This window comes from Entelurus aequoreus, linkage group LG01 (genome assembly GCF_033978785.1).
Source record: "Entelurus aequoreus isolate RoL-2023_Sb linkage group LG01, RoL_Eaeq_v1.1, whole genome shotgun sequence".
Lineage (NCBI taxonomy): Eukaryota > Metazoa > Chordata > Actinopteri > Syngnathiformes > Syngnathidae > Entelurus > Entelurus aequoreus.
This window is the reverse complement of record NC_084731.1, coordinates 25509834-25537787: the sequence shown is the minus strand read 5'-3', so window position 1 is coordinate 25537787 and position 27954 is coordinate 25509834. Positions and strand designations below refer to the sequence as shown.

Sequence of the window (27954 nt, the reverse complement as noted above, 5' to 3'; positions counted from 1 at the left end):
GAATGTGCTTTTGGTGAATTTGAATAAACCACTATGGTGCAATTAAGTTTATTAAACATAAACAAACATTCAAGGCAGTTTACGCAACTAATCATTTAAATTATTCCGCAGCCCTCCTGATTTCAATTCACACATTTTATTCATTTGCTTGTTATTTACATGTGCTGACACACTGAACAAACAGGCCTTGACCACAAATACGAACAACTTCACGCTGTGAATAATAGAAAAAGACAGTTAGATCAAGTATGCTTGAGTATTTACATAATAACTGGGTCTCGTTTACACTAAAGTTGGCACCATGCCCATGTTGCGGTGGTGCGTGTACGGTAAAGGAGCGGCGGCGTGCAGGTGCGACTGGGTCGGCATGAGGTGCGGGGCGTGGCTGTACGACAGAAGAGCGGCGGGGTTGAGGCCAAAGGGCCCGCCGTTGTCCTCCATGGAGGACGGCTGGGGGATCTCTCCGAACGTCTCCAACATCGCTGCCTTCTTACTCTTCTTGTTCTTACTGGACACTTTCCTATTGCGTGTTTGGATGCCATCTTTCTTCATAGTGAGAGGCCGGTTGATCTGTGAAAGGGTTTTGTCTGTGTTTAATTTGCGATGTTGCAACATACGGGCGATTAGTACTCACGTTGTGTAGTTTAAAGTACAATCCGCAAGCGTTACACACTGGCTCGCCGCTGGCGTTGCGTCTCCACAGCGTTGTCGTGCTCGTGTGACAGTTGGCGCATTGCGTGCCGGCCCGCTTGCTCACGATCTGAAACACAAATACATTTTTCTTTCTTTTCTTTCCACCCCCCCTGCTTTTATAAAGCACCCCTCCCAGGTTGTCCTACCAGCCTCTTCTTGGGTCGGATCAGAGGTCGGTTCTGGCCGTTCATCTTATGGTACAGTCCACAGGCGTTACAGAGATAGTGGCCTGTTCCGTCACGGCGCCAGAGGGGGGTCGCTGTGGCTCCGCAGTTTACACACTCTCGGGCCTCTGTGTTACAAAAAAGTGCTATTAATTTCAATACTTTATTCCAGAACCAGTGAAAATATGATAATAAACAAACTAGTGTTGTCCCGATACCAATATTTTGGTATCTGTACTTTTCGATACTTTTCTAAATAAAGGGGACCACAAAAAATTGCATTATTGGCTTTATTTTAACTAAAAAATCTTAGAGTACATTAAACCTATGTTTCTGTCATGATCCGTGGTCCGGATCATGTTTTTGTTATGTTCTGTTAGTTCTAGACTCCAATAGTTCCTGTTTTTGTGCACCCTTGTTTGTTTTAGTTACCATGGCGACTTATGATTTTCCCCTGCCTCTGGTGTTCGGGACGCGCACCTGTTTCCAATCTAGAGACATTATTTAAGCCTGCCTTTGCCAGTCAGTCGTCCTGACGTCATTGTTTGTCTCATGCCTGGACTACGTAAGTCGTGTTTCTTTCATGCCACAGTTTCATAAGTTCTCTATGTCCATAGTCTATGCTAAGTATTTACTTTAACTCCAAGTGCGATCAGCGCGTTGTGCTTTCGCCTTGTTTTCCGTTTTTGTACCTTTTTGAGTTTTTGAGAATTAAATCATGTTTTTACCTGCACGCCTTGTCCGGAATAGTCCGTTTGCATCCTGGGAGAACAAACCTCGCAGTAAGCTGCAAAACCCCCGCCGTGACAGTTTCTTATTGCAAGTTTGTCCTAAAATAAAATAGTGAACATACAAGACAACTTATCTTTTAGTAGTAAGTAAGCAATCAAAGGCTCCTAATTTAGTCTGCTGACATATGCAGTAACATATCGTGTCATTTTCCATTCTATTATTTTGTCAAAATTATCAAGGACAAGTGGTAGAAAATGAATTATTCATCTACTGGTTCATTTACCGGTACTGTTAATATCTGCTTACTTTCTCTTTTATCATGTTCTATCTACACTTCTGTTAAAATGTAATAATCACTTATTCTTCTCTTGTTTGAATGCTCTTCATTAGTTTTGGATGACACCACAAATTTGGGTATCAATTTGATGCAAGTCGTCCAGGGACATATTTCATGAGTTTATAAACATAATATACATTTTTTAAAAACGAAAGAAGATGTTGTGATGCCAAAAAATATCGACGTAATCATAGTAGCATTGACTTAATACGCGCCTGTACTTGGTATCATTACAGTGGCTGTTAGATGTAGATCCACCCATGGCGTTTGTTTACATTTTGAAGCTAGTGAAGCATGTTTAGCTATTCCTTGTCCTGCAGGGATGATACTTGTAAGAAACATACTTTATTTGTCGCCATGGACACGAGAATAAGTGATTTAGAAGAAGCTAAAACTCTGCCGACTGGGGTTGGATGTTAGCCGCTAACTAGCTAGCCATGTCTTAAAGTACCTCTTCCAGTGGGCATTTCAGTGTTACAACTTCTCCTTTATTGTTAGTTTTTGAGCCAAATTGCGTCCATTCTCCCTTTTCTGTCTACACACATTGTCTGCTTGTAAGTACTCCGTGATTGTGCGCTGCCGAACATGCTCCTCTGCTTGTAAACCAGCAATGTCATGACGTGATGATGATGGGGGCTCGGGGGGATGGGGGACCAGTACTTTTTAGAGGCGGTATAGTACCTAATATGATTCATTAGTATCGCGGTACAATACTAACACCGGTATACCCTACAACCCTAAAACAAACTATAATGTTTATTATGGTGTAGGACTGCACTGCTGCGAAACCTTAACAATGAACATAATGCTGGATTCATACTAGAAACACAACATTTTCAATGTTTTTAAAGGCAGAATGTTGGATGTTTATTGTCGGACTTGTGGTCCTGTCACAGGAAAAATGCCTCAATCATATAATCAATCACCTTGAACCCCAGTTTCCCTGTTTGAGAGCCAAGTGTGCTAGCCAATTAGCTAAACATGCAAGCTGTCAGCTCATCGTGCAGTGCGACTCTTGAGGCATCAGGGAATGCGGTTCACCATTCTGCCACCCGTTACACCAGTGTTTCTCAAATAGACACAAACACAGTGGTTCCTAACCTTTTTGTTGCATTCACCTGTTGATTAGATTGAGGACGGCTGCCATCTAGCTGCAGGCTTGTCTATCGTTCTAACATGAATACTAGATGAGTGTTTCTTAACCATAAGGCCCATTGTTGGGCCTCGAGCGCCACCTAGAGGGCCGCCAAAATATATCTTTCTCAGCTGTGGTCTGTTTGGGCCGCAGCGTTACTCAGTTGTAATACGCTTTTTCCACCACTTGTGGCAGTAATGACAACATCAAACAAACAGAAGAAGTCTGGAGCTAACGCCAGAGATGTTTCTCAGGTGCAAAAATTATGACTAATGTGGTGAAGCTATATTTTCATTTGCGCTTTAGTTTATAAACAGTTTAATTACTCATTTAGTTTATTTTAATCTAGCACAACATAATTGTATGAAAATATATTTTTGTCATTCATTTTTGAGTTACTTTCTTTGCAGTAAAATGGTTAGTACATATTTTTCTAATCAGCCTGACCTAAGCCTAAGATTTATGTGTTAAATCATTAATCTTTGTGATTAACACATGGTTTTATATCATTTGACAAAACTGTAAACTATTAGTAGGCCAAATATAGTTATCTACCATGAATTGATTAACGTGGACCCCGATTTAAACAAGTTGAAAAACTTATTCGGGTGTTACCATTTAGTGGTCAATTGTTCGGAATATGTACTGTACTGTGCAATCTTCTAAAAAAGTTTCAATCAATCAATTAAAATGATTAAAATCAAGAGTAAGATTATTAACTCAATATTTGAGTTGGTCCCGGGCCCCTCTGTAGTGGAAAGTTAGGGCCTCGAGGCCAACTCAAATATGAACACTGAGTTAGTAATCTTACTCTTGATTTTAACCGTTTTTAATAACTATATTTATAATAATAAATGATAAATGGGTTATACTTGTATAGCGCTTTTCTACCTTCAAGGTACTCAAAGCGCTTTGACAGTATTTCCACATTCACCCATTCACACACACATTCACACACTGATGGAGGGAGCTGCCATGCAAGGCGCTAACCAGCACCCATCAGGAGCAAGGGTGAAGTGTCTTGCCCAAGGACACAACGGACGTGACTAGGATGGTAGAAGGTGGGGATTGAACCCCAGTAACCAGCAACCCTCCGATTGCTGGCACGGCCACTCTACCAACTTCGCCACGCCGTCCCCAGCGTCCCCCGAGCTTATTTAACCTACTTATAGTTTACAATTATGTCAAATTATATAAAAACATGTGTAATCACAAAGATTATTGATTTAACACTTAAATCCTAGGGTCTAAATCTCAGGTCAGGCTGATTAGAAAAATACATACTAACCATTTTAATGCAAAGGAAGTAACTCAAAAATAAATGACAAAAATATATTTTAATGCAATTATGTTGTGTTGAATTAAAATAAACTAAATGACTAATGAATGTGGTTGTTAACTAACTGTCAATAAACTAAAGCGCAAATGAAAATATAGCTTCACCACTTTAGTCATAATTTTTGCGCTTGACAAACATCTCTGGCTTTAGCTCCAGACTTCTTCTGTTCGTTTGATGTTGTCATTACTGCCACAAGTGGTGGAAAAAGTCTATTACAACTGAGTAACGATGCGGCCCAAACAGACCACAGCTGAGAAAGATATTTTTGGCGGCCCTGTAGGGGGAGCTCGAGGCCCAACAATGGGTCCTATGTTTAAGTTACACTGATCTAGTATTTATGTTAGAACGATAGACAAGCCTGCAGCTAGGTGGCAGCCGTGCTCAATCTAATCAACAGGTGAATGTAACTCACACAGTGCCTTGTATAAATAAATAGTATCAAGTTGGCAATTCAATCCACGGGTGTTGCGGAACATTTCTGTCCTCCAGGAGGATATGACCGAAAATGATAATAGAATAGAATAGAATAATAACACAATCTTACTCTATTCAACGGAATATTTTTTTTAAAATGTAAATTTGAGGCATTTTTAGGTTAATATTAGGTTGTTCATGCGATTGCTCACTGCTTTGAAGGAACTGACTCCTCCAGTTTAAGAATAACTTCAGCTCTTATTGTTTGGCAGGTTACTTCGCTTTTGCTATCTTCTTGTTGTCCATGGACTTGACATTACCGATCCTAAGAATAGGTGGACAACTTCTGGGATTTATGTTAGCCTTTTATTAGCCTGTCATGTTCAACTTTTTCTAAGAATGTCTATGTTGCGCTTCAAAAACAAACAAAAAATAGATTTTTTTGAAGATGGGGGACGCCTTTAGGTCTCTAGAAGTGGATGTGACAGAAAATAATAATAGAATAGAATAATAACACAATCTTCCTCTATTGAACTGAATACTTTTTTAAAATATGTACATTTGAGGCATTTTTATCCCTATCAAGGTAATTCTACAGATATCAAAAAACAGATTCAGACCCATGGTGTATGCCATTATTAGTCTGATTATAATTGGGCTATGTGAACATAAACATTGGCAAAATGCACGTGACTGGATTATTAGGTTGTTAAAGCGAATGCTCACTGCTTTGAAAGGAACTGTGGCATTTGTTTGGGTTCGTCTGCAAAGGCGTCGAAGGCAGGCAGTAAAGTTTTGCATTTCTGGCGTACAAACAAAACAAAATATTTGATCAATAGTTTAACGACTTGGATCCGGGGTGTGTCGGAAAAGATAGATTTCATATCGCAAGTTTTCGCCTTTCGTAGTAATCACCTGACAAGTTTTTGGTTGTATCATTGATACATACATGTATTATTGTGTGAATGCTCCAAAGCATTTCCCATTCAAAATGAATTGGCCATTTTTTCAAACTTCCACCATTTCCAAATTTTTCAAACGATTCAAACTATTCTACCTTCAACACATTGCACCATCCTGGAAATTTAAACTACTTTTTTTCCAAGTTCAAAACAATTCCAGGATTTTCCAGAATTCCTGGTTTTCCAAAGCCCTATTTCCACCATTTATTCTGGCGACTACTCCTTCTACATTTTTCAACGCATTTCAACCGTTCCACCGTCAAAACATTTCTCTTAATCAGGACAAAAAAGGAAGTTGTTTTTTGAACTGGACAAATTCCTGGTTTTCCTGAAGTTTCAGGAATTCCGTAATACCATTTCTCAACCCAACATGTTACTACTTCAACATTTCTCGACTGATTTAAAAATTCTAACACCAACAATTTCAACTCATTCAGACCATACAAGTTTTTTACCATTTTCCAAAAAATTCCCGCTTTTCCCAAAATTCCAATTTTGGGGGAAATTTCCATTGAAATCAATGGGACATTCTTCAAAGTTCCACAAGTCCCACATTTTTCATCTGATTCTAACTGTGCGAACTCCAAAATATTCAGCCTGTTTGGGAATTGTGCGCTCTAATTCATCAATTATAAAAAATTCCAGGATTTCAGTTCAACTTCAGCATTGGAGCATTCACGCGCAATTCCTTCAGGAATTGCCTCATGTAGTTTATTACTCATTTTCAGTTTTTAGTTTTTCCTTGTTTTTCGTTACGTTTTACTTTGTTACTCTGCACCCCAAACACAACATTTTCCCATTGGGGGATAAGTAAAGTTGGTCCTATCTTATCCTATTACGGCGTGCATCAATGGCCCCAAATATGGTCACACTAATATTTTGTACGATTATTTACGTTTCGAAACAATTTGTCATTTGTAAAATGTAACATGAAAGCAAGCGTTTTATCTTTGGGGTCTCAAAAATGTTGGATTTGCTTTGTTATTATTTATATTGGCACCATTACCAACAATAATGTGAATAATTGACACTTAAACGAGACTATTCCTATTGCTTGTGAATGTTTTAATGTACAATTAGTTAGTATTTTAATGAATACAGTGTGTGCGTGTAGACGCACTCTTGTTGCATTCTTGAATTGGGTGACATCACGAATGATTAGACCAGGGGTGTCAAACTCATTTTAGATCGGGGGCCACATGGAGAAAAATCTATTCCCAAGTGGTAAAATCGCAGCACGATTACTTAAAAATAAAGACAACTTCAAATTTTGTTTCTTTGTTTAAAAACAGAACAAGTACATTCTAAAAATGTAAAAATCATAATGTTTTTAGGGTTTTTTTACACTTACATGTTGCGGTTAATAGTATTGCATCTTTATTTGTCGTTATTTATACTTTCTGAATAAATTATGTGATAATGTTCATCAGTCAACTCATTGGTGTTCATTTTCAATCTATCAAGATAAAAAAAATATCAAAATCAAATTAAAGGATGTTATTTATGTAGTTTGCTCATTTTCCTCGACAGGTGCAATAACATCATGTGTTGGTTTTTTTTTACATATGTAGAATAATCTTCTTGCTATTGCGACATCTAGTGGACACATTTAGAACAGCGGTTTCTTTCATTCCAAAATGTTGGCTTATTTTCATACTTAGCAAACTCATCCCGCGGGTCGGATAAAACCTGTTCGCCCGTGGGCCGTACTTTTGACACCCCTGGATTAGATGGTTTTCAAAGTATTATAATCAGGTTTCTTACCCGGCGTGGATATTCTCATCTTGTTGCAAAGTTTCGGGGAGTACTGCGGGCTCATCCAGGCCCCGGGGTTGCTGTAGTAGCTGGCCACGCCGTACTCCTGCGAGGCCGTCATGTACGAGCTGTAAGGGCTCAACATGTGCGGATGGGATTGGGGAGACGGCGTGTACACACTCCCGGCGGCGGGGGTCAGGTTGAGAAAACTGCCGCAGGACGTCGACCCTTCCAGCGGGCTCAAACGCTCTGCCTTGAGACCCTCCTGAGGCTGGGGGCTATCCCTGTTCTCCCTGCTTGGAGACAAGTATCCATCCCTGGTGGGGTTGACACAGGAAGAGACCCCCGTGTACAAAGAAGTCGGAAGTGTGGTTTTAGTCAGAGGACTGCTGCTCCAGGTGCTGGCTGTGGAGTCGTAGGGTAAGCCCAAGGAGTGACCGGTCGATCCGTCCAGTAACTGGAAGTTACTGAAGAGGCTCGGTGAGGAAAACACCTGGCGGACTTTTAGATAGAACAGAAGTCATGTAAATCCTTTATCAAACTCTGAAATGATTCCAAGGATGTCTTTGGATGCGTTCATTCATACAGGTCATGGTTTTTTTTCATGGTATTTAACCGATCACAACTGGACTGTTCAGTTTGTGTCAGAAAATGTTTAGGCTCAGGCTTCATCAGTGCATGGTTATAGACTTAAAGTCGTCACTCAGACTAGATCTGACCCAACATCCGAACAAGGACTAGATCTGACCAAAAGTTCTAACAAGGATTCGGTCTGCCCAAATCTGAGTCAGTGAGCATGAACTGATGAAGCCTGCTTGGAGGAGAGGTGAAACATCTTCTAAGACAAACTGAACAGTCTTGTGATCAACTGAATGCCCTGAGGGTGCAAAGGGTGAGGATGATTTCATTCATCCAGGTCGTTGCAATTTCAGGGCGTTCAATCGATCACAACTGGACTGTTTAGACCAGTGGTTCTTAACCTTGTTGGAGGTACCGAACCCCACCAGTTTCATATGCGCATTCACCGAACCCTTTTTTAGTGAAAAATTTTAAAAAAAATAATTTCAAATTCAAGACAAAGTTATATGTTTTTGGTAACACTTTAGTATGGGGAACATATTCTAAGTAACAAAGACTTAGTTTAGAGTTATTTGGACACTAGGGGAACATATTCTAAGTAACAAAGACTTAATTTAGAGTTATTTGGACACCAGGGGAACATATTCTAAGTAACAAAGACTACATTTAGAGTTATTTGGACACTAGGGGAACATATTCTAAGTAACAAAGACTAAATTTAGAGTTATTTGGACACTAGGGGAACATATTCTAAGTAACAAAGACTTAATTTAGAGTTATTTGGACACTAGGGGAACATATTCTAAGTAACAAAGACTTAATTTAGAGTTATTTGGACACTTTGGGAACATATTCTAAGTAACAAAGACTTAATTTAGAGTTATTTGGACACTAGGGGAACATATTCTATGTAACAAAGACTACATTTAGAGTTATTTGGACACTAGGGGAACATATTCTAAGTAACAAAGACTTAGTTTAGAGTTATTTGGACACTAGGGGAACATATTCTAAGTAACAAAGACTTAATTTAGAGTTATTTGGACACTAGGGGAACATATTCGAAGCAACAAAGACTTAATTTAGAGTTATTTGGACACTAGGGGAACATATTCTAAGTAAGAAAGACTTAATTTAGAGTTATTTGGACACTAGGGGAACATATTCTAAGTAACAAAGACTTAATTTAGAGTTATTTGGACACTAGGGGAATATATTCTAAGTAATAAAGACTTAATTTAGAGTTATTTGGTTAGGGATAGGGTCAGGGTTAGAGGGTTAGGGTTATAATAAGGCCATGCCGAATAAGGCATTAATAAGTACTTAATAATGACTAGTTAAGAGCCAATATGTTACTAATTTGCATGTTAACAAACAACTAATTAATGGTGAATATATTCCCCATAATAAAGTGTTACCATGTTTTTTTACTGGTGCCTAAAATGAACCGTGCATGAACATCACCTTGTTCAAACAACAAAACCAACACAGTGCATAAACTCACAACAAATTACACACCTGCAAATCAGTCAGCTGTTGTCGTATCCGTAATACACCGATAGGGAGAAGTTTGTATTTACACGATGAGTCGGGTGTGTTTTGACCTCTGCCGAACCCCTGAGGCCGACTCACCGAACCCCTAGGGTTTGATCGAACCCAGGTTAAGAACCACTGGTTTAGACGTTTCGCCTCTCATCAGAGCAGGCTTCATCAGTTCATGCTCATAGATTCAGATTTAGTCAGAACTATGGTACTAGAACCTAGCAGCTTTCATCAGTTTATGCTCTTAGACATAGATTGGTCAGATCTAGTCCTCCTTTGGACGAGACCAATAGTCCGAAAAAGTAACTGATTTGACCTAAAGTCCAAATGAGGATTCCATCTGACCAATCAGTCTTCTATGACAAACTGAACAGTCCAGTTGCGATCGATTGAATGCCTTGATAGGTGAGCGGTGAGCACTGACCCGAGCTGTGTCTATAGGTGGACTGTGCTCGACTCTGACTGGGACTGGACAAGAAGGAGGACAGGCTGGTGTAATCTGTGTCCTGACAGGATAAGAAGGTGTCGCCGTTTTCTCCTGGAGGCAGCAGACCGGACTCAGAGGAGAAGGCCGCCAGAGGATCCGAGCCCAGCAGTGATGAAGACACCCAGTGTGATGGCTCTGAACAATCCTCCATGTTACACCTAGTGGAATATGTCTCACTTGTCACTTTAGGGAAACCGGTTGTGTGTTTTGAGGATTAACTTCAAAATGTGTATTAAATCAAATAAAGTATTTGACACAGTCCAAAGAAGGTGTGGTTCAGTGAAAATAAAAAGTAATAATCTGTCCATAGGTTGAGTGTCCATCCTGTGGTTGACTGGTGATCAGTCCAGTGCAACAACAACCAAGTAAAGACAGGATTGTTTTGTCTTTTAGCACTTGGTAAATAAACACCACTTTAAGTATACTTGAACACAGATTTACACAAACTGTTGGATGAAACCAATACTTTGTTGGGCTCTTTGGCACTTGGAAACATTGTGTAGGCCAACATGTCTCCTGAGAACCACCGTCTTCTGCAGTGGACATTTGTGTTTTGCATAACAAGGCTATTTTCTTTGACATTTTTAACTCTGATAAAAGTGCAAAAGTACAAATTAAAGTCGTCTTTCTGAGCAACTACACAGCAGCAATGGTCTCAAAGAATAGCTTTCTGTAAAAAATTGCCAAAATAAGCATGCTGGACAGTCATCATACCATGAATTGATTAACGTGGACCCTGACTTAAACAAGTTGAAAAACTTATTCGGGTGCTACCATTTAGTGGTCAATTGTACGGAATATGTACTGTACGGTGCAATCTACTAATAAAAGTTTCAATCAATCAATCATCCAAAATGAAAATACAAAATTAAAGATGCTAAAAATAACAAGTTAAGACATGTAATTAATCACAACAAAAGTATTGCATTAATCATGTAAATAAGCAGATTAATCACGCAATTTTTTGGACCAAACATGTTCCTTTACCTTAACTGCAGATTTTTACCTGAGAGGCGACAGTTGTTTTACGGCGAGTGATCAGGTCAGGTTCAATTTCAATCCAAAGTACATTGCGACTGGATTTTAGATAAAATTGTTAGCAAGTTTTGAGAAAATACACGTAGTGCATTCAAGTAATATTAGAATATGCTAAAAAAAATGTATTAATATATTAATAATAAATACTAAATATAACATATATTAAAAAAAATCCTGAATGACCTTCTGATAATACAATTGCATTTGTGTCCAAATATTAGAGTCTTTTTAGGTCAATTTAAATTTTGCAAGTAAATTATAATCTGGGATTAATCACGGTTAATCCAAATTAAAAAGTGTAATTAATCTGATTATAAAAACTGATCATTTGACAGCACTTTTTACTACTCGTTTAAATATTTCATTCAGTTTTATTTGCTTTTATCAGCTATTTAATTGTTTTATATCTAAACTTTCAGATTGTTTTTATTTATTTATTTATTTATTTAGTCTTTTATCAATTTGTTGTTTTTCTTCTTTGTAATTATTACTATACAGCACTTTGGGCATCTTGAACTGTTGTTTTTAAATGTGCTTTTTATATAATCTTTGACCCTGACCACTATTAATTGTTTTATTATTAGGATAATAGCATTTTCACTGGTATTGTTTTATGTTGTTGTCTTTTTTCTTTAATGACTTGGGAAAAAATGTGCGCTTTCCCAGCATCATACAGGAAATAGGTTCATTTTCAAACAATTCTCCACCTTTATTCTATTTAAAACAAACAAACAAAAACATGAAAGCCATGCAAAATAATATGAATATTACTATTATTACAGTGAAAATCATACTATTTAAAAAGTATTATTTTTATTATCAATTATGTATTCTATTTTTTTATTATATTAGTATTTATTATACTTGATATTATCTATGATATTATTTATTATGCCTTTTATTATTTAATAATGCTATTATTCTAATACTGTACATCATTTGAATTGTTTAAATGCACAAAATCCCAAAAATATATAGTTTTTAATGTACTCCAAAAAAATGTTAACGTTTGAATATCATATTTTCACAATAAAGTGCAGACCTTATTTTAGTCTCTGCAACTAAATATATTAACATGGAATAAACACATTTTAAAACGACAAAATATCCTCCACAGTCACCATCAACCTTCAGGGACAAACAAATACAAAACAAGACAAAATAGTCAACTTTATCCAAGAACTCAAATGAAATTGAAACCGGTATACAACCTAGACATGGATCTAAATGAGCTAAAAGTCAATAAATGCTCCAATATTAGGAGAAATTAAAGATATGAATCTCTTGAATCATCTTGAAATGCACACACACACTCACACACACACTTAGGGGGTCACCTACCTTATTGACAAGTCACGCTTGAGGGAGAGTTGGACTGGGCTTAAAATGTTTAGGGTGAAATGTGTTCTGTCAGGTGGAGGGTGGCACAACTTCAATGGCCTTCTCATTGACTCAAAAAAAAAAACGGAGAAAAAAAAAAAAACAGCTTCTCCAACCATCAGCAAAGTTTCAAGCCAACAGCGTGTGGGAGGGATTGGGGACAGCATTTAGAGAGACACACCTCCATCCAGACTGAAAAAAGTCCTACAATGTGTGTAACAGGAGCACATTTAACACCCTAAATCAAATATATTCAACTAAATTATTTCGGGGGCCACATTTCTTTACTATTATTCTTATTTTGTATGCATTGTATACTAACTTCCTCTATAGTAGACATTATATTTTGGTCATAGCTACAGGAGTGCTTTGCCGTCTTTAAGGACCTTCTGCAAAAATGTGAGTCTTTCAAAAGTTGTTTGAATTGAACTCGCCAGTTGAATAGCTTAAATCAGTGCTGTCAAACGTATGGCCCGCGAACAGGTTTTCTCCGGCCCACGGGATGAGTTTGCTAAGTATAAAAATTGACCTGAAATTCTTGAATGAAAGAAACAGCTGTTCTAAATGTGTCCACTAGATGTCGCAATAGCAATTCTTTGTATCTTTGTAGATGATGCTACATATGTACAAAATAAACCACATGATGTTAGTACATCGGTCGAGGAAAATGTTCAAACTACATAAATAACATCCTGTAATTTGATTTTGATAGAATTTTTAAAATCTTGATAGACACTAATGAGTTGACTCATTATCACATAATTTATTCAGAAAATATAAATAGCGACAAATAAATGATTAAACGCAACATGTAAGTGTAAAAAAAAAACACAACATTATGATTTGTACATTTGTGCTCGTTGTATTTTTAAACAAAGAAAACAATCTGAAGTTGTCTTTATTTCTAAGTTATCGTGCCGTGATTTTACCAGTCTAAAATGATCTAAATCAGTGGTTCTTAACATTGTTGGAGGTACCGAACCCCACCAGTTTCATATGCGCATTCACCGAACCCTTCTTTAGTGAAAAATAAAATGTTTTTTTTTTTCAAATTCAAGACAAAGTTATATGTTTTTGGTAACACTTTAGTATGGGGAACATATTCTAAGTAACAAAGACTTAATTTAGAGTTTTTTGGACAGTAGGGGAACATATTGTAAGTGACAAACACTTACTTTAAAGTTATTTGGTTAGGGTTAGGGTTAGGGCCAGGGTTAGAGGGTTAGGGTTATAATAAGGCCATGCCGAATAAGGCATTAATAAGTACTTTTAATGACTAGTTAAGAGCCAATATGTTACTAATTTGCATGTTAATAAGCAACTAATTAATGGTGAATATGTTCCCCATACTAAAGTGTTACCATGTTTTTTTACTGGTGCACAAAGTGAACCGTGCATGAACATCACCTTGTTCAAACAACAAAACCAACACAGTGCATAAACTGACAACAAGTTACACACCTGCAAATCAGTCTGACTTCTGTTGTTACCGTATCCGTAATACGCCGATAGGGAGAAGTTTTTATTTACACGATGAGTCGGGTGTGTTTTGACCTCCGCCGAACCCCTGAGCCCGACTCACCGAACCCCTAGGGTTCAATCGAACCCAGGTTAAGAACCACTGATCTAAATTGAGTTTGACACTCCTGGCTTACATGATGAAAAAGAGAGGACCTAAAACGGAACTTTGAGGAACACCACTAGCAGAACTAAAGAAGTCGAACAACTGACTGACTGAAGTAAACAAACTACAGCAACACTTTAGTTAAATGACATTGCGAAAAATATTGGTAACTGCCAAAAAGGAGAGGACTTAAAGGTGCCTTGAAGAATGTCTTAGTTATGTAAGTTTGGAGCCCAGTGTTCTGTTTGCTATCAAGGTTGAACGTCGATGCAAGGATCTGCCAATGTCTTTACAATGGTCCAAGGTCTTCTATGTCAGTGTTTTTCAACCTTTTTTGAGCCAAGGCACATTTTTTGCGTTGAAAAAATCCAGAGGCACACCACCAGCAGAAATCATTAAAAAACGAAACTCAGTTGACAGTAAAAAGTCGTTGTCGCAATTGTTGGATATGACTTTAAACCATAACCAAGCATGCATCACTATAGCTCTTGTCTCAAAGTAGTTGTACTGTCACCACCTGTCACATCACACCATGACTTATTTGGTGTTTTTTGCTGTTTTCCTGTGTGTAGTGTTTTAGTTCTTGTCTTGCGCTCCTATTTTGGTGGCTTTTTCTCCTTTTGTTGGTGTTTTCCTGTAGCAGTTTCATGTCTTCCTTTCAGCGATAAATACTTTGTTTTAGCAATCAAGAATATTTCAGTTGTTTTTATCTTTCTTTGTGGGGACATTGTTGATTGTCATGTCATGTTCGGATGTACATTGTGGACGCCGTCTTTGCTCCATAGTAAGTCTTTGCTGTCGTCCAGCATTCTGTTTTTGTTTACTTTGTAGCCAGTTCAGTTTTAGTGTTGTTCTGCATAGCCTTCCCTAAGCTTCAATGCCTTTTCTTAGGGGCACTCACCTTTTGTTTATTTTTGGTTTAAGCATTAGACGCCTTTTACCTGCACACTGCCTCCCGCTGTTTCCGACATCTACAAAGCAATTAACCATCGGCTGCCACCTACTGATATGGAAGAGTATTACACGGTTACTCTGCCAAGCTCTAGACAGCACCGACACTCAACAACAACACATCATTTGCAGACTATAATTACTGGTTTGCAAAAAATACTTTTAACTCAAATAGGTGAAATTACATAATCTCCCACGGCACACTAGTGGTTGAAAAACACTGTTCTACACAACAGGAGCACTTTGGTGTGGGGTGATGGTGTTTTGGCTCCCACGTCTTGAACTGAACTTGTGGGGCTGGTATGCTCCCCCGGTCCCTGTCCTGAATTCTCAATTTAAAGGCCTACTGAAACCCACTACTACCGACCACGCAGTCTGATAGTTTGTATATCAATTATGAAATCTTAACATTGCAACACATGCCAATACGGCCGGGTTAGATTAGTAAAGTGCAATTTTAAATTTCCCGCGAAATATCCTGCTGAAAACGTCTCGGTATGATGACGTTTGCGCGTGACGTCACGGATTGTAGCGGACATTTTGGGACACCATTGTGGCCAGCTATTAAGTCGTCTGTTTTCATCGCAAAATTCCACAGTATTCTGGACATCTGTGTTGGTGAATCTTTTGCAATTTGTTTAATGAACAATGAAAACCGCAAAGAAGAAAGCTGTAGGTGGGAAGCGGTGTATTAGCAGCCGGCTGCAGCAACACAAACACGTAGCGGCTACATCGTAGCCGGTGTTTCATTGTTTACATTCCCGAACGATGACAGTCAAGCTTTACCATTGGCCTGTGGAGAACTGGGACAACATAGACTCTTACCAGGAGGACTTTGAGTTGGATACGCATGCTTGTGGAGATGGGACAACAGAGATTCTTACCAGGAGGACTTTGAGTTAGATACGCGCTACCATGAGTACGCAGCTGCGGCTTCCAAACATTTGATCGCTTGCCCGTACGTGCGTGCCGCTATGTGCATGTCACATACGTAACTTTGGGGAAATATATGTGCTGTATGAACTTTGCGGAGGTGAACGATACTTTGGGCTGTGGGATTGAGTGTGTTGTGCGGGTGTTTGATTTGTATTGGCGGGTTATATGGACGGAGGGGGGGAGGTGTTTTGCGGATTAATTTGTGGCATATTAAATATAAGCCTGGTTGTGTTGTGGCTAATAGAGTATATATATGTCTTGTGTTTATTTACTGTTTTAGTCATTCCCAGCTGAATATCAGGTCCCACCCGCCTCTCACAGCATCTTCCCTATCTGAATCACTTCCACTGCCCTCTAATCCTTCACTCTCACTTTCCTCATCCACAAATCTTTCATCCTCGCTCAAATTAATGGGGTAATCGTCGCTTTCTCGGTCCGAATCGCTCTCGCTGCTGGTGGCCATGATTGAAAACAATGTGCAGATGTGAGGAGCTCCACCACCTGTGACGTCACGCTACTTCCGGTACAGGCAAGGCTTTTTTATCAGCGACCAAAAGTTGCGAACTTTATCGTCGATGTTCTCTACTAAATCCTTTCAGCAAAATTATGGCAATATTGCGAAATGATCAAGTATGACACATAGAATGGACCTGCTATCCCCGTTTAAATAAGAAAATCTCTGTTCAGTAGGCCTTTAAGGCTGTAAATCGTTCATAGTTTGACTGGTGTCACAGCAAAACTAAAAAAAAAAAGCTCCAAACTTTGACTTGTAGCCATCAAGGAGATAAACACGTCGACCGTGTTGCTATTTGGATCCCCCGACTTCCCAAGCACCGCATGGAGAGTTTGACAGACAAGTGAATAAAACAAATCTAAAATACAAAAGACTGTCATGGCGATGCAAAGCACTGCAGCCATGGAGAGAGATACGCTTTGATAGCGCACGGCCTGCACGTGGACCGGTCCGCTGTGCTTGGCGGCCATTTGATAGTCAAAGCAGCTCCGCAACTTTCTGCTCTTTGTTCATTTACAGTTTTCAGGGAAATTAGGGGACGGGAAGAAAAATAATTTGTGAAAAGTATGCCAATCAAACCACACTTAAAAGATTCATCTTTACTAGTTGTTTGTGTCATGTGATTGACTGGTAAACAGTCCAGGGTTGTCAAACTCATTTTCATTGAGGGCCACATTGTAGTTATGGCTGCTCTTGTAACAACAAATTATATATACATTTGCCTGTGCATTTGATTTTTTTTTTTTTTTTTTACATACATCGTAAAAAAAAATCTGTATTTTTTACAGTAAAAAACTAGCAACTCAATCACCAGAATTTTACTATAAAATGTACAGTGTTTTTTGCAACATATTAAATTAAATGGAAAAACTTTACCATCGTTTTTATTTTATTCTGGCAACTGAGCTGCCAATTTTTTACCACTAAAAAACGGTGACACTTTTTTTTGTGACGATCTGTCTGTTTGTGCTTCTTTGTTTTGTATTTACTTCCCATTAGTGCTCTTATTTGTTTCCATTTCCTGCTCGTCCCGTTGAGTGCTGTGTTTTTTCCTCATCTGCTGTTGATTGGCAGCCGGTCCAGGGTCCACACCTGCTGCCAATCAGCATGTTTCTATTTATGCCTGTCTCCAGCACTCCTCAGTCCTCGAAGATTGATTTATGTTTGTTGGACTTTTACATGCAAGACAGCTTCCTTTTCTGTTTTGAGTATATTAAACTCTTCTTACCTGCTCCCCGTTCTCCTGGTTCCTGCATCTTGGGGCCGCTAATACCGCAGCCATGCGAGTTCCTCACAGTTTTACCATTAACAGTAAAAATAACCAACCATAGATCTTACAGTAATAACACTCGCAGCTCAGTTGGCAACATTTCCTGTAAAAAAAAACATCAGAAAATTTACAGTAAAATGTATTGTAATTTTTACAGTGTACAATTTGATGGATAACTTGCTCTAAAACCATAAGTCAAGCAGAAATTGAAGTATAGAGTTTATGGCTCATATAATATACAGTACAATACGATTCATTTCAAAATCTACCCACCCAATACCCATCGACTATTACCTACCAACATGTTTACATTTACAGAGAAGGAATCTTTTTTTTTTTTGTTAATAGTATTTATTTATTCATTTGATAGGGAAATCATAATACAGATACTGAGAAAACAGACACTTTGTGTTTCCCTCCCCGACCCCAAAATATTTTTTACAAAATACAATAAAACACAAATAAATAAATAAATACAAAATAAATACAATATATATATATATATATATATATATATATATATATATATATATATATATATATATATATATATATATATATATATATATATATATATATATATATATAAATATTATACTTTTTTTTTTTTTTTTTGAGAAGGAAGCTTTTAATCCACCCGATCAGTCTCAATATCTTATTATTCAAATGTGATTAGTAAATTGCATCTTGAAGATTTGCAATAATCATACCAAACATACATACAAGACCAAAACATGTGACCAATGTGAAATCTTCAGCCATGTGGGGTGTAACGTAGCAATAAATGTAGTAATACATTTTGCTTTAAGACACTTCACAAATATGTTCAAAGAATGTGATTATTTTATAGAGCTGCTGTGCTACTTGTTTAGGGTTGGGGTTTGTTGTCACATATTTTGCCAGGGTTTCTCAAACAGTGGGGGTGCACCCTTAGGGGGGCGTGAGAGCCAGTATTAGCATCTTTGTACATTAATGCTCCAAACCTGCAGGTCGGTGCTTCAACAGGCTGACCACTAACTATTAGGAAGTACACACCGCCCTCGGGTTCACTGTAAATTAAGTAGGTAATGAAGATTTTACCAGGGGCCAGTGCACACAACATGGCCCACGGGACGTCCCAAGTAAAACAATAACTTTTTTTAAATTTATTTATTTGTTTTTTTTAATCTGTCCTGTCCAGCCACTCAGGCAAATCATATTGTTGATGTAGATGATCATAGCTGCTGTACGGATTTACAAAAGAGAAGTGGGGGATACTTCTCTTGTTGCCTCATTTGTATTTGACTTTATTAAATGTTTGGATATAATTAGTACAGATGGACCGGAGAGAAAGAAGAGAAGAAAAAAAACAAGACAAAGAGGGAAATTGTGGGGGCAAGACAACAACAACAAAAACAAAAAGACAACTATTTATATATAAAAATCTATGTATAAAAGTGAAAGTATAAATATATATATATATATATATATAGAGAGAGAGAGAGAGAGAGAGAGAGAGAGAGAGAGAGAGAGAGAGAGAGAGAGAGAGAGAGAGAGAGGGAGGGAGACATATATATATATACTGTATATACATGCATATATACGTATGTATGTATATACACACATATATACAAATTATACATATATACATACATACATATATACATATGTATATGTCTGTATGTATATATAAACTACCGTTCAAAAGTTTGGGGTCACCCAAACAATTTTGTGGAATAGCCTTCATTTCTAAGAACAAGAATAGACTGTCGAGTTTCAGATGAAAGTTCTCTTTTTCTGGCCATTTTGAGCGTTTAATTGACCCCACAAATGTGATGCTCCAGAAACTCAATCTGCTCAAAGAAAGGTCAGTTTTGTAGCTTCTGTAACGAGCTAAACTGTTTTCAGATGTGTATAGAGAGAGAGAGAGAGAGAGAGAGAGAGAGAGAGAGAGAGAGAGAGAGAGAGAGAGAGAGAGAGAGGGAGAGAGAGGGGGAGAGAGAGACATATATATATATATATATATATATATATATATATATATATATATATATATATATATATATATATATATATATATATATATATATATTAATTAATATATATATATATACATATATATATGTATATACGTTTGTATATACATATATATATTGTCGCTCTATGCTTAAATTGAGCAAAATATGTAAATATTAAATGTCATTATGAATTTGGCTGTTGCTACATTACATATACACTATACTTACAGCATGTTTATACAACCTCAATGGAGCTGTTTGAGTGTTGTTTTAAGCGCCCATAAACAAACACTCACATTTATTTACGAGTTAAAATGCATAAAAAAAGAAAATGTGTTATTTTCCTTCATAAGGATTGTGACTGCGAGGCAAACATTTTTAAAAAAGTGCAGTTTCACCTTTAAGCTTTAATTTGAACTATTCATATTTATCTAAATATATTTTGATGAAGAACAATTAGCACTAGTGCGAAAAATGTGTGTCACATTGAGGCTTCAAACAGGATGGTGGCCAGTGAGCTTGGAGCACAGGTGTCAAACTCAAGGCCCGGGGGCCAGATCTGGCCCGCCACATCATTTTGAATGGCCCGTGAAAGCCTGGAAATAATATGCATCAATAAAGTAGTTTATATTTCTCTCTTTTTTTATTTAGACAGGGAAAAAAAGACATGTACTGCATGCAATTATATATCTTTTAAAATGTATCCATCTAATAATGCAACAGATATTATATTATCATATACATCCGAAACATTTTTTTGGGGTAAAAACATACGTAAATATCTACTTAACCTTATGATTTCAAAGCAAGTTATCCATCAAATTGTACACTGTAAACATGACAATATACAGCACAGGCCAAAAGTTTGGACACACCTTCTCATTCAACGCGTTTTCTTTATTTTCATGACTATTTACATTGTAGATTGTCACTGAAGGCATCAAAACTATGAATGAATGGAGTTATGTACTTAACAAAAGATGGTGAAATAACTGAAAACATTTTTATATCCTAGTTTTTTCAAAATAGCCACCCTTTGCTCTGATTACTGCTTTGCTCACTGTTGGCATTCTCTTGGTGAGCTTCGAGAGGTAGTCACCTGGGATGGTTGTCATAGTTTTGATGCCTTCAGTGACAATCTACAAAGTAAATAGTCATGAAAACAAAGAAAACACATTGAAATGAGAATGTGTGTCCAAACTTTTGGCCTGTACTGTATTTTTTTTAAAAACAGAAGCCTACCGTAAGAAAAAAACTGTGGTACCATTTTTACATTTACAGTAAATTAATTGATTAACGTGAACCCCGACTTAAACAAGTTGAAAAACTTATTGGGGTGTTACCATTTAGTGCTCAATTGTACAAAATATGTACTGTACTGTGCAATCTACTAATAAAAGTCTCAATCAATCAATCAATCAATCAATCAATCAAAATACACTGTGAAAACAGCAACCATATTTTTATGCAAAAAAAAACTAACAAAAAACTGGCAGCTCAATCACTAGAATTTTACAGTAAAATAGAGTGTGACCATTTTACTGCACATTTTAAGGTAAAATTCTGCCTTATTTTTACTGCAAAATCCACAGATTGTTTCCCCTTACAGTATAGGAAAAATATACATTTATTAATCAAATGCAGAGGTCATCATGTGACACGTATGTTTTTTTTAAATTAATGTTACAAGCGGCCGGCCCCCTGAGGGTAGCCAAAACTGCAACGTGGCCCTCAATAAAAAGGAGTTTGACACCCCTTGCCTTAGAGCAGGGATGTCCAAAGTGCGGCCCGGGGGCCATTTGCGGCCCGCAGCTAATTGTTTACCGGCCCGCCACACATTCTGGAAATACTATTGTAAAAATAAAAAAGAACATTAAAAAAATTGGAATGCGGTGAAATCTAACGAGAAAAAGCTGCAATGTTGACACAAAAGCTGCCACGTAGGCTGTTTTTTTTTTCTTTTGTCTTTCTTTATTTTTCTTTTTTTGCCATTGCTCCAAAAAAAAAATAATGACAAAAAATCCATGTTACAATGAATTATTTTCAGGGCTCCAATTACTTCAAATATTTCACTTTAAAATGTTTTATGTGGTAAATATTGCATATATTGTGTGGTTGCCATATAAAAACATCAATGTTTTCTTTGACAAAAGCGCATCAAACAAACAAAATAATTGTTCCAGCATAAAATCGACAGATATATCTGAAGTTGATCTCGTAACTTAAGTGTTGAAAGTAAAAGAAAAACCTACACTGTAAAAAAAAAAAATCCTATTTTTATGGTTAATTTACTCTAAATTTCTACTGTAATTTTTCTATTTTTTTTAAGTAGTTTATAAAACTGTAGAATTGAAGACATTTTTTGTAAATAAACAATCCCCCTGTTATTTTAAGTAATATGCCAGTAATGACAAACTATGTATATTTCTATTTCTTTTACAGAAAAATACCAAATTAATTATACATAGCATTTTCTGTTTTCTTAAATTACTTTCAAATTCATGTAAAATTACAGTAATTATCTTTCATTAAATATGTAGCTTGTTATATAAAAGTTTATGTCCATACTAACAATCTGTAGAATAAAGTTATTTTTCTGCATAACTGTTTGCATCATCACTTTATTAAAGGTGGTTGATCTAAATAATGTTGTAAAAATCTGTAAAATTACGATATTTTTCCGCACAACGTTTCATGAAAATTTCTGTAAATATAATGTTTTTGATCATTATTTGGTTTACAATGTTTTACTTTAATATTTATGGTTTTCGTTTGGCAGCCGTAGCTGCCAGTAGATGACCGTTTTTTAACAGAATTTTTTTTTCCCAAATATATTTAGTGATTTTTTATTTATCTTTTCACTGTGATTACTCAAAAATATGAAAGAATTAAAATCCATGGTGTCCTGCATTATTGATCTTTTAGGGCTCTAATTACTAAATATTGCATATTTCAGTTTTACTATAAAAAAAACTAAGTTGTTTTTGACAGAAAAGCCATAAAACATTTTTTTTAATTTGTATTACTTTATATCAACTTGAAGTTGATATAGAGATTTACTGTAAGCGTTAAATAATTTAAAAAAAAATAATAATCTGACTTATTTTTAACATTTTAATGACTGAGACCCTTTATGATCCCCGGGTCCCCTAAAAGTAAAATTAAAAAAAAATCCATATATTTTGTTATGGTTTGAAAATGAAAAATATCAAAATGTCCCCCACATGCTTTAATTTGTCCGTGTGCGGCCCTCAGTGGAAAAAGTTTGGACACCCCTGCCTTAGAGTGTCACAGAGAGAGAGACTGTACGGAATATTGGTGGGTGCAAAAATGTAGAAGTTTAGCAGGAATAAGTTTTTTTGTGAGGAGAGTGTGTGTGCATATGTGTGTGTGTGTGTGTGTGTGTGTGTGTGTGTGTGTGTGTGTGTGTGTGTGTGTGTGTGTGTGTGTGTGTGTGTGTGTGTGTGTGTGTGTGTGTGTGTGCGTGTGTGTGTAGGGAAAGGCAGGGCAGCAGTCAGTGTGTGTGAGATGAGGATAGCTGGGCAGGGAGTGTGAGTGTGCTGCTGCCCTCAGATAAGAGCTTATCACGATGAAAGGAGGGAGGCCAGGAATTAGCCGCTCGCTGTCGTACACAACTTACACACACACACATGCGCGTACACACACACTACACGCACACACACACAACGCATTGCAAAGCGTCTGTTGGTTTTGCAAAGCGGCCGACACAAGTTGAGGCAGTTGCGGCCCCGTTGGGCCAGTGGGGTAGTGGGGTAGTGGTGGCACTACTTTTGGAGATGGACCGTGTGGTGTGTCACTGCAGGGGATTCATGGGACTGACGGCCAGTTCTCTGGAAATCAACTTCTGTGTAGAAAATAGTCTTATCTCTGCCACGCAGGACCTACTGGGACGTCCACCACAGTACACACACACACACACACACACGCACACACACACGCACACACACACATGTGCACACACTTGACTTTAAGTATGTTGGGGACTTTTACATGACATTCTATGTCCATGCTGGCTATAAAAACACCACTTTTCAGTGGAATGAAGGAAGGTTTGTTCATTTTGAATAGACTTTTGGTTTTGGTTATGGTGTCACATTATTTCCTACATGCATACAATTACAATGTGCTGCATCACATATTTCCAGTTTTTCATTCTAACATGTCCGAAAAGGAGTAGGAGGAATCAGAGTTTATTTAATCCTACCTTTTTTTTTCGTATTATAGCAGTTTGTAACACATTTGTTTGTTCTTTATTTGTAACACAGCAGTAAATAAATTAATTAATATTAAATGAAAAATAAAATCATTATTGTTGTGCGGCACTTTGGAAACATTTTTGTTGTTTAATTGTGCTATACAAATAAAGTGGATTGGATTGAATTGATAATTATAAAATACATAAATCAACAATAATTTATTTTATTTCATTTATTTATTTATTTATTTTAATTAATCAATCCAACAAAACAATACACAACAATACCATAATAATACAATTCCAATTCCAAAACCAAACCCGGCCCAGCAACATTCGGAATAGCAATCTACAGAGCAATTGAGCGGACACACAAACATGACACAAAACAATCCAAAAGTAGTCAAACAAAAATTAATAACATCAACAACAGCATCGATATTAATAACAATTACAACATAGGAGTGATTAGGAATCCCTCGATGACATTATCATTACAGCCATTTATAAAAAAAAATAATTAATTTTTTTAAATAATTACAAAATACATAAATCAACAATAATTTGTTAATAATAATTCCAATAATAATTCCCAATAATTCCCTGCTTAGGCTGCTGCCCCCGCGACCCAACCTCGGATAAGCGGAATAAGATGGATGGATGGATGGATAAATGAACAATAATTGAAGTTCTCATAAATAAGTAAACACTTTTAGTTTGTATAGCCTCTTAATGCTTAATCCATTCCATAATTTAATTCCGCATGAGGTGGCGACTTGTCCAGGGTGTACCCCGCCTTCCGCCCGAATGCAGCTGAGATAGGCTCCAGCACCCCTCGCGACCCCAAAAGGGACAAGCGGTAGAAAATGGATGGATGATTACTGATATACTAAATGTTGTAAGTGTTGTACGTGCATACAAATGTTGTAAGTTACATTTTTCTCAAAGATTATATTTTTCCTCTTTTTTTGAGAAGAATTGTACATTCTTGGGTAGCAAGTTTTCATTTGCTTTGTGCCTAATTTTAGCTGTTTGCAAATGCACACAATCATTGAGTTTCAGTATTTTGGAGTCAATAAATAAAGGGTTTGTATATTCTCTATATCCAACATTATGTATTATTCTAACTGACCTTTTTTGTAACACTGTTAGTGAATGAAGTGTACTTTTGTAGATATTTCCCCATATTTCTGCACAATAACTCAGATATGGTAACACTAGCGAGCAGTAAAGAATATGAAGTGATTTTTGGTCCAGAACATGTTTTGCTTTATTCATTATTGAAATATTTCTCACTATTTTATTTTAGATATTTTTATATGAGATTTGCAGTTAATTTTGTCGTCTAAAAATGTGATTTCTTTTACTCATTCAATGTTTACTCCAGGGGTGTCCAAAGTGCGGTCCGGGGGCCATTTGCGGCTCTGAGCTTTATTTTTTTATCGGCCCTCAACATATTCTAAAGTCAAAATAAACCCATTCCAGATTAAACTATTACACACAAAACTATGAAAACATGTAACTGGCCCAAGACAGAACAATAAGATCATATGGACATAAATGTTTACATTTTGCTTTATATTTATTATTTTACCTATTTTTTTGTCTGGTTTTGTATTTGTTTTGTATCATCCCGTGAGGTGTATATTACTTTTTTTTGTTCGGTTTGTACTTAATGAAGTTTTGCACTTGTTGTGGTTTTTTTTTTGTGTGTTTTTTGTTTGTTTTCATTATATTTGGATATATTTGTTTGGTTTGTATGCTATCCATTAAGTAAGGCTACGTATTATGTTGAAGGGGGGCAGGAAAATATAAGATTTTCTTCATCCTGCTCCTTCTCAGGCATTGGTGTGTAAATGTGTGTTTAGTTGCTGAGGTTTAATTGTCTATTGATCAAAGATGCACATCAATGAAGGAGATAAATAAAAAAATAAAATGCAATGAAATGAAAGTGCCTTAATGATGCATAAAATTATGAGGGTGAATAAAATAATAAATAAAAATAAAATCAACATGAAAAGAATCATGAATTAATCTAATTTGCTTTGTTATCTATAATACGAGGCTAATATGTGGGTATTTTGTTCAGATATTAGCATAAATTGACCTACATTGTATAACGTAATTATATAAAATAAAAATAAACACAATTATTTATATATATATATATATATATATATATATATATATATATATATATATATATATATATATATATACATATATATACATACATACATACATACATACATACATACATACATACATATATATATATATATATACATATATATATATATATATATATATATATATATATATATATATATATATATATATATATATATATATATATATATATATATACACACATATATATATATATATATATATATATATATATATATATATATGTATGTATATATATATATATATACACATATATATATATATATATATATATATATATATATATATATATATATATATATATATATATATATATATATATATATATATATATATATATATATATATATATATATATATATATATATATATATATATACTTCAGGTCAGGAAAAAATACAGAGGCTATATCCTCCCTACAAGCCTGTTTTGCAGGTTAAAATCACCCAAAATGTTGTACTGCTCAAGCTTGTGTTACGTAACATAAACGCAATGACCGGTCGTTTTCATTAAAGACCACAAGGTGGCGACATTTATCAAGAGGTAGTTGAAAATATACATAACAGGTCCCAAAGTCAAATTTAGTACAATTATTCTAAAGAGTCGAACGAAACACTAAGTCATTTTCGTGCGAAAGATTTAAATTTGAATTAATCTGACGGACAAGGAAGTTTTCCAGAAGACAAATGCCACAACTATAGACTATACTGCCCTCTAGTGGCAAATTCCGACACCGCCTGCACAGTTATTAGTTTTTGGAGGTCTTCAGAACATATGAAACAAATATTTGTGTTTCAACAAACAAGATGCAATAATACAAATTAAATACATGAATAAAATGTAACATTATGCACAATGTGTAATCTCGCATTAATTCACTACATTCAGAGAAAAACATTTTCAGATTATATTTTCTAATAATGTTGATGATTATAGTTTACAAAGAAGAAAAATATATATCTTTTTAAAATAGGAAAACCAACTGTCAGTAAGTTGAATAATTGCTTTGATCAACTGATGAACTACACACATGTTTCGTATTATCGTCCGATGACCTTTCTTCTCTGATTGGCTGGGAGAAACCACGTGGTTGTACTAGTTTATGATAATGATGCAAGAGAGGATTTCACATCCTTTGTCAGTGGAAGTAAACCAGAGGTGTCAAAGTCGTTTTAACTGAGGGGCCACATCGCAGTTATGTTTGGCCCCAGAGGGCCGCTTCTAACAGTGAATACTATTATTACACAATTTTTTAAATGCATGTTATATGTATTTTTATTTTTTTATTTTTTTTTTAAATGTAAAAAAAACAAAACATAAGTTGCAATAAATTCACCTCAAAATGTAGTGTATATTACTGTAAATGGAAAAACAGTACTGCTGTTTTTATGTTTAAATTTTTTTTTTTTAAAAAGGCAGCTCAGTTGCCAGAATTTTACTGTAAAATTTACTTCTTCTTTTTTTTTTACTGTAAATAAAAAACTGCAATTTTACAGTTAAATTTTGGCACCTGACTGCCAGTTGTTTTTTGTTTTTTAATATCACAAATCAACAACTGTAGATTTTTCGGTGTTTTACTGTAAATGCCAAAACAGCACCACAGTTTATTACAGTAAAAAAAAAAGCACTGTTTTTTTTACATTCAGATAAAAATGCTGTAAAAACCACAGTACATTTCACAATTTTACCCTGAAATCTA

At 36.0% G+C, this 27954-nt stretch overlaps 1 protein-coding gene across 1 annotated transcript; it reads right to left on the bottom strand.

Annotated features, from left to right (window-relative positions):
* Positions 1 to 39: 39 nt before the first annotated feature.
* gata1a (GATA binding protein 1a) lies at positions 40 to 12678 on the bottom strand. Its single transcript, XM_062046371.1, has 6 exons — positions 12519 to 12678; positions 10077 to 10297; positions 7541 to 8032; positions 840 to 985; positions 635 to 760; positions 40 to 570 (listed from the first exon to the last, which is right to left on the bottom strand). The coding sequence occupies exons 1-6, from the start codon at positions 12674 to 12676 to the stop codon at positions 283 to 285; spliced, it is 1431 nt and encodes a 476-aa protein (XP_061902355.1). The 5' UTR covers positions 12677 to 12678; the 3' UTR covers positions 40 to 282.
* Between the last annotated feature and the right edge of the window lie 15276 nt (positions 12679 to 27954).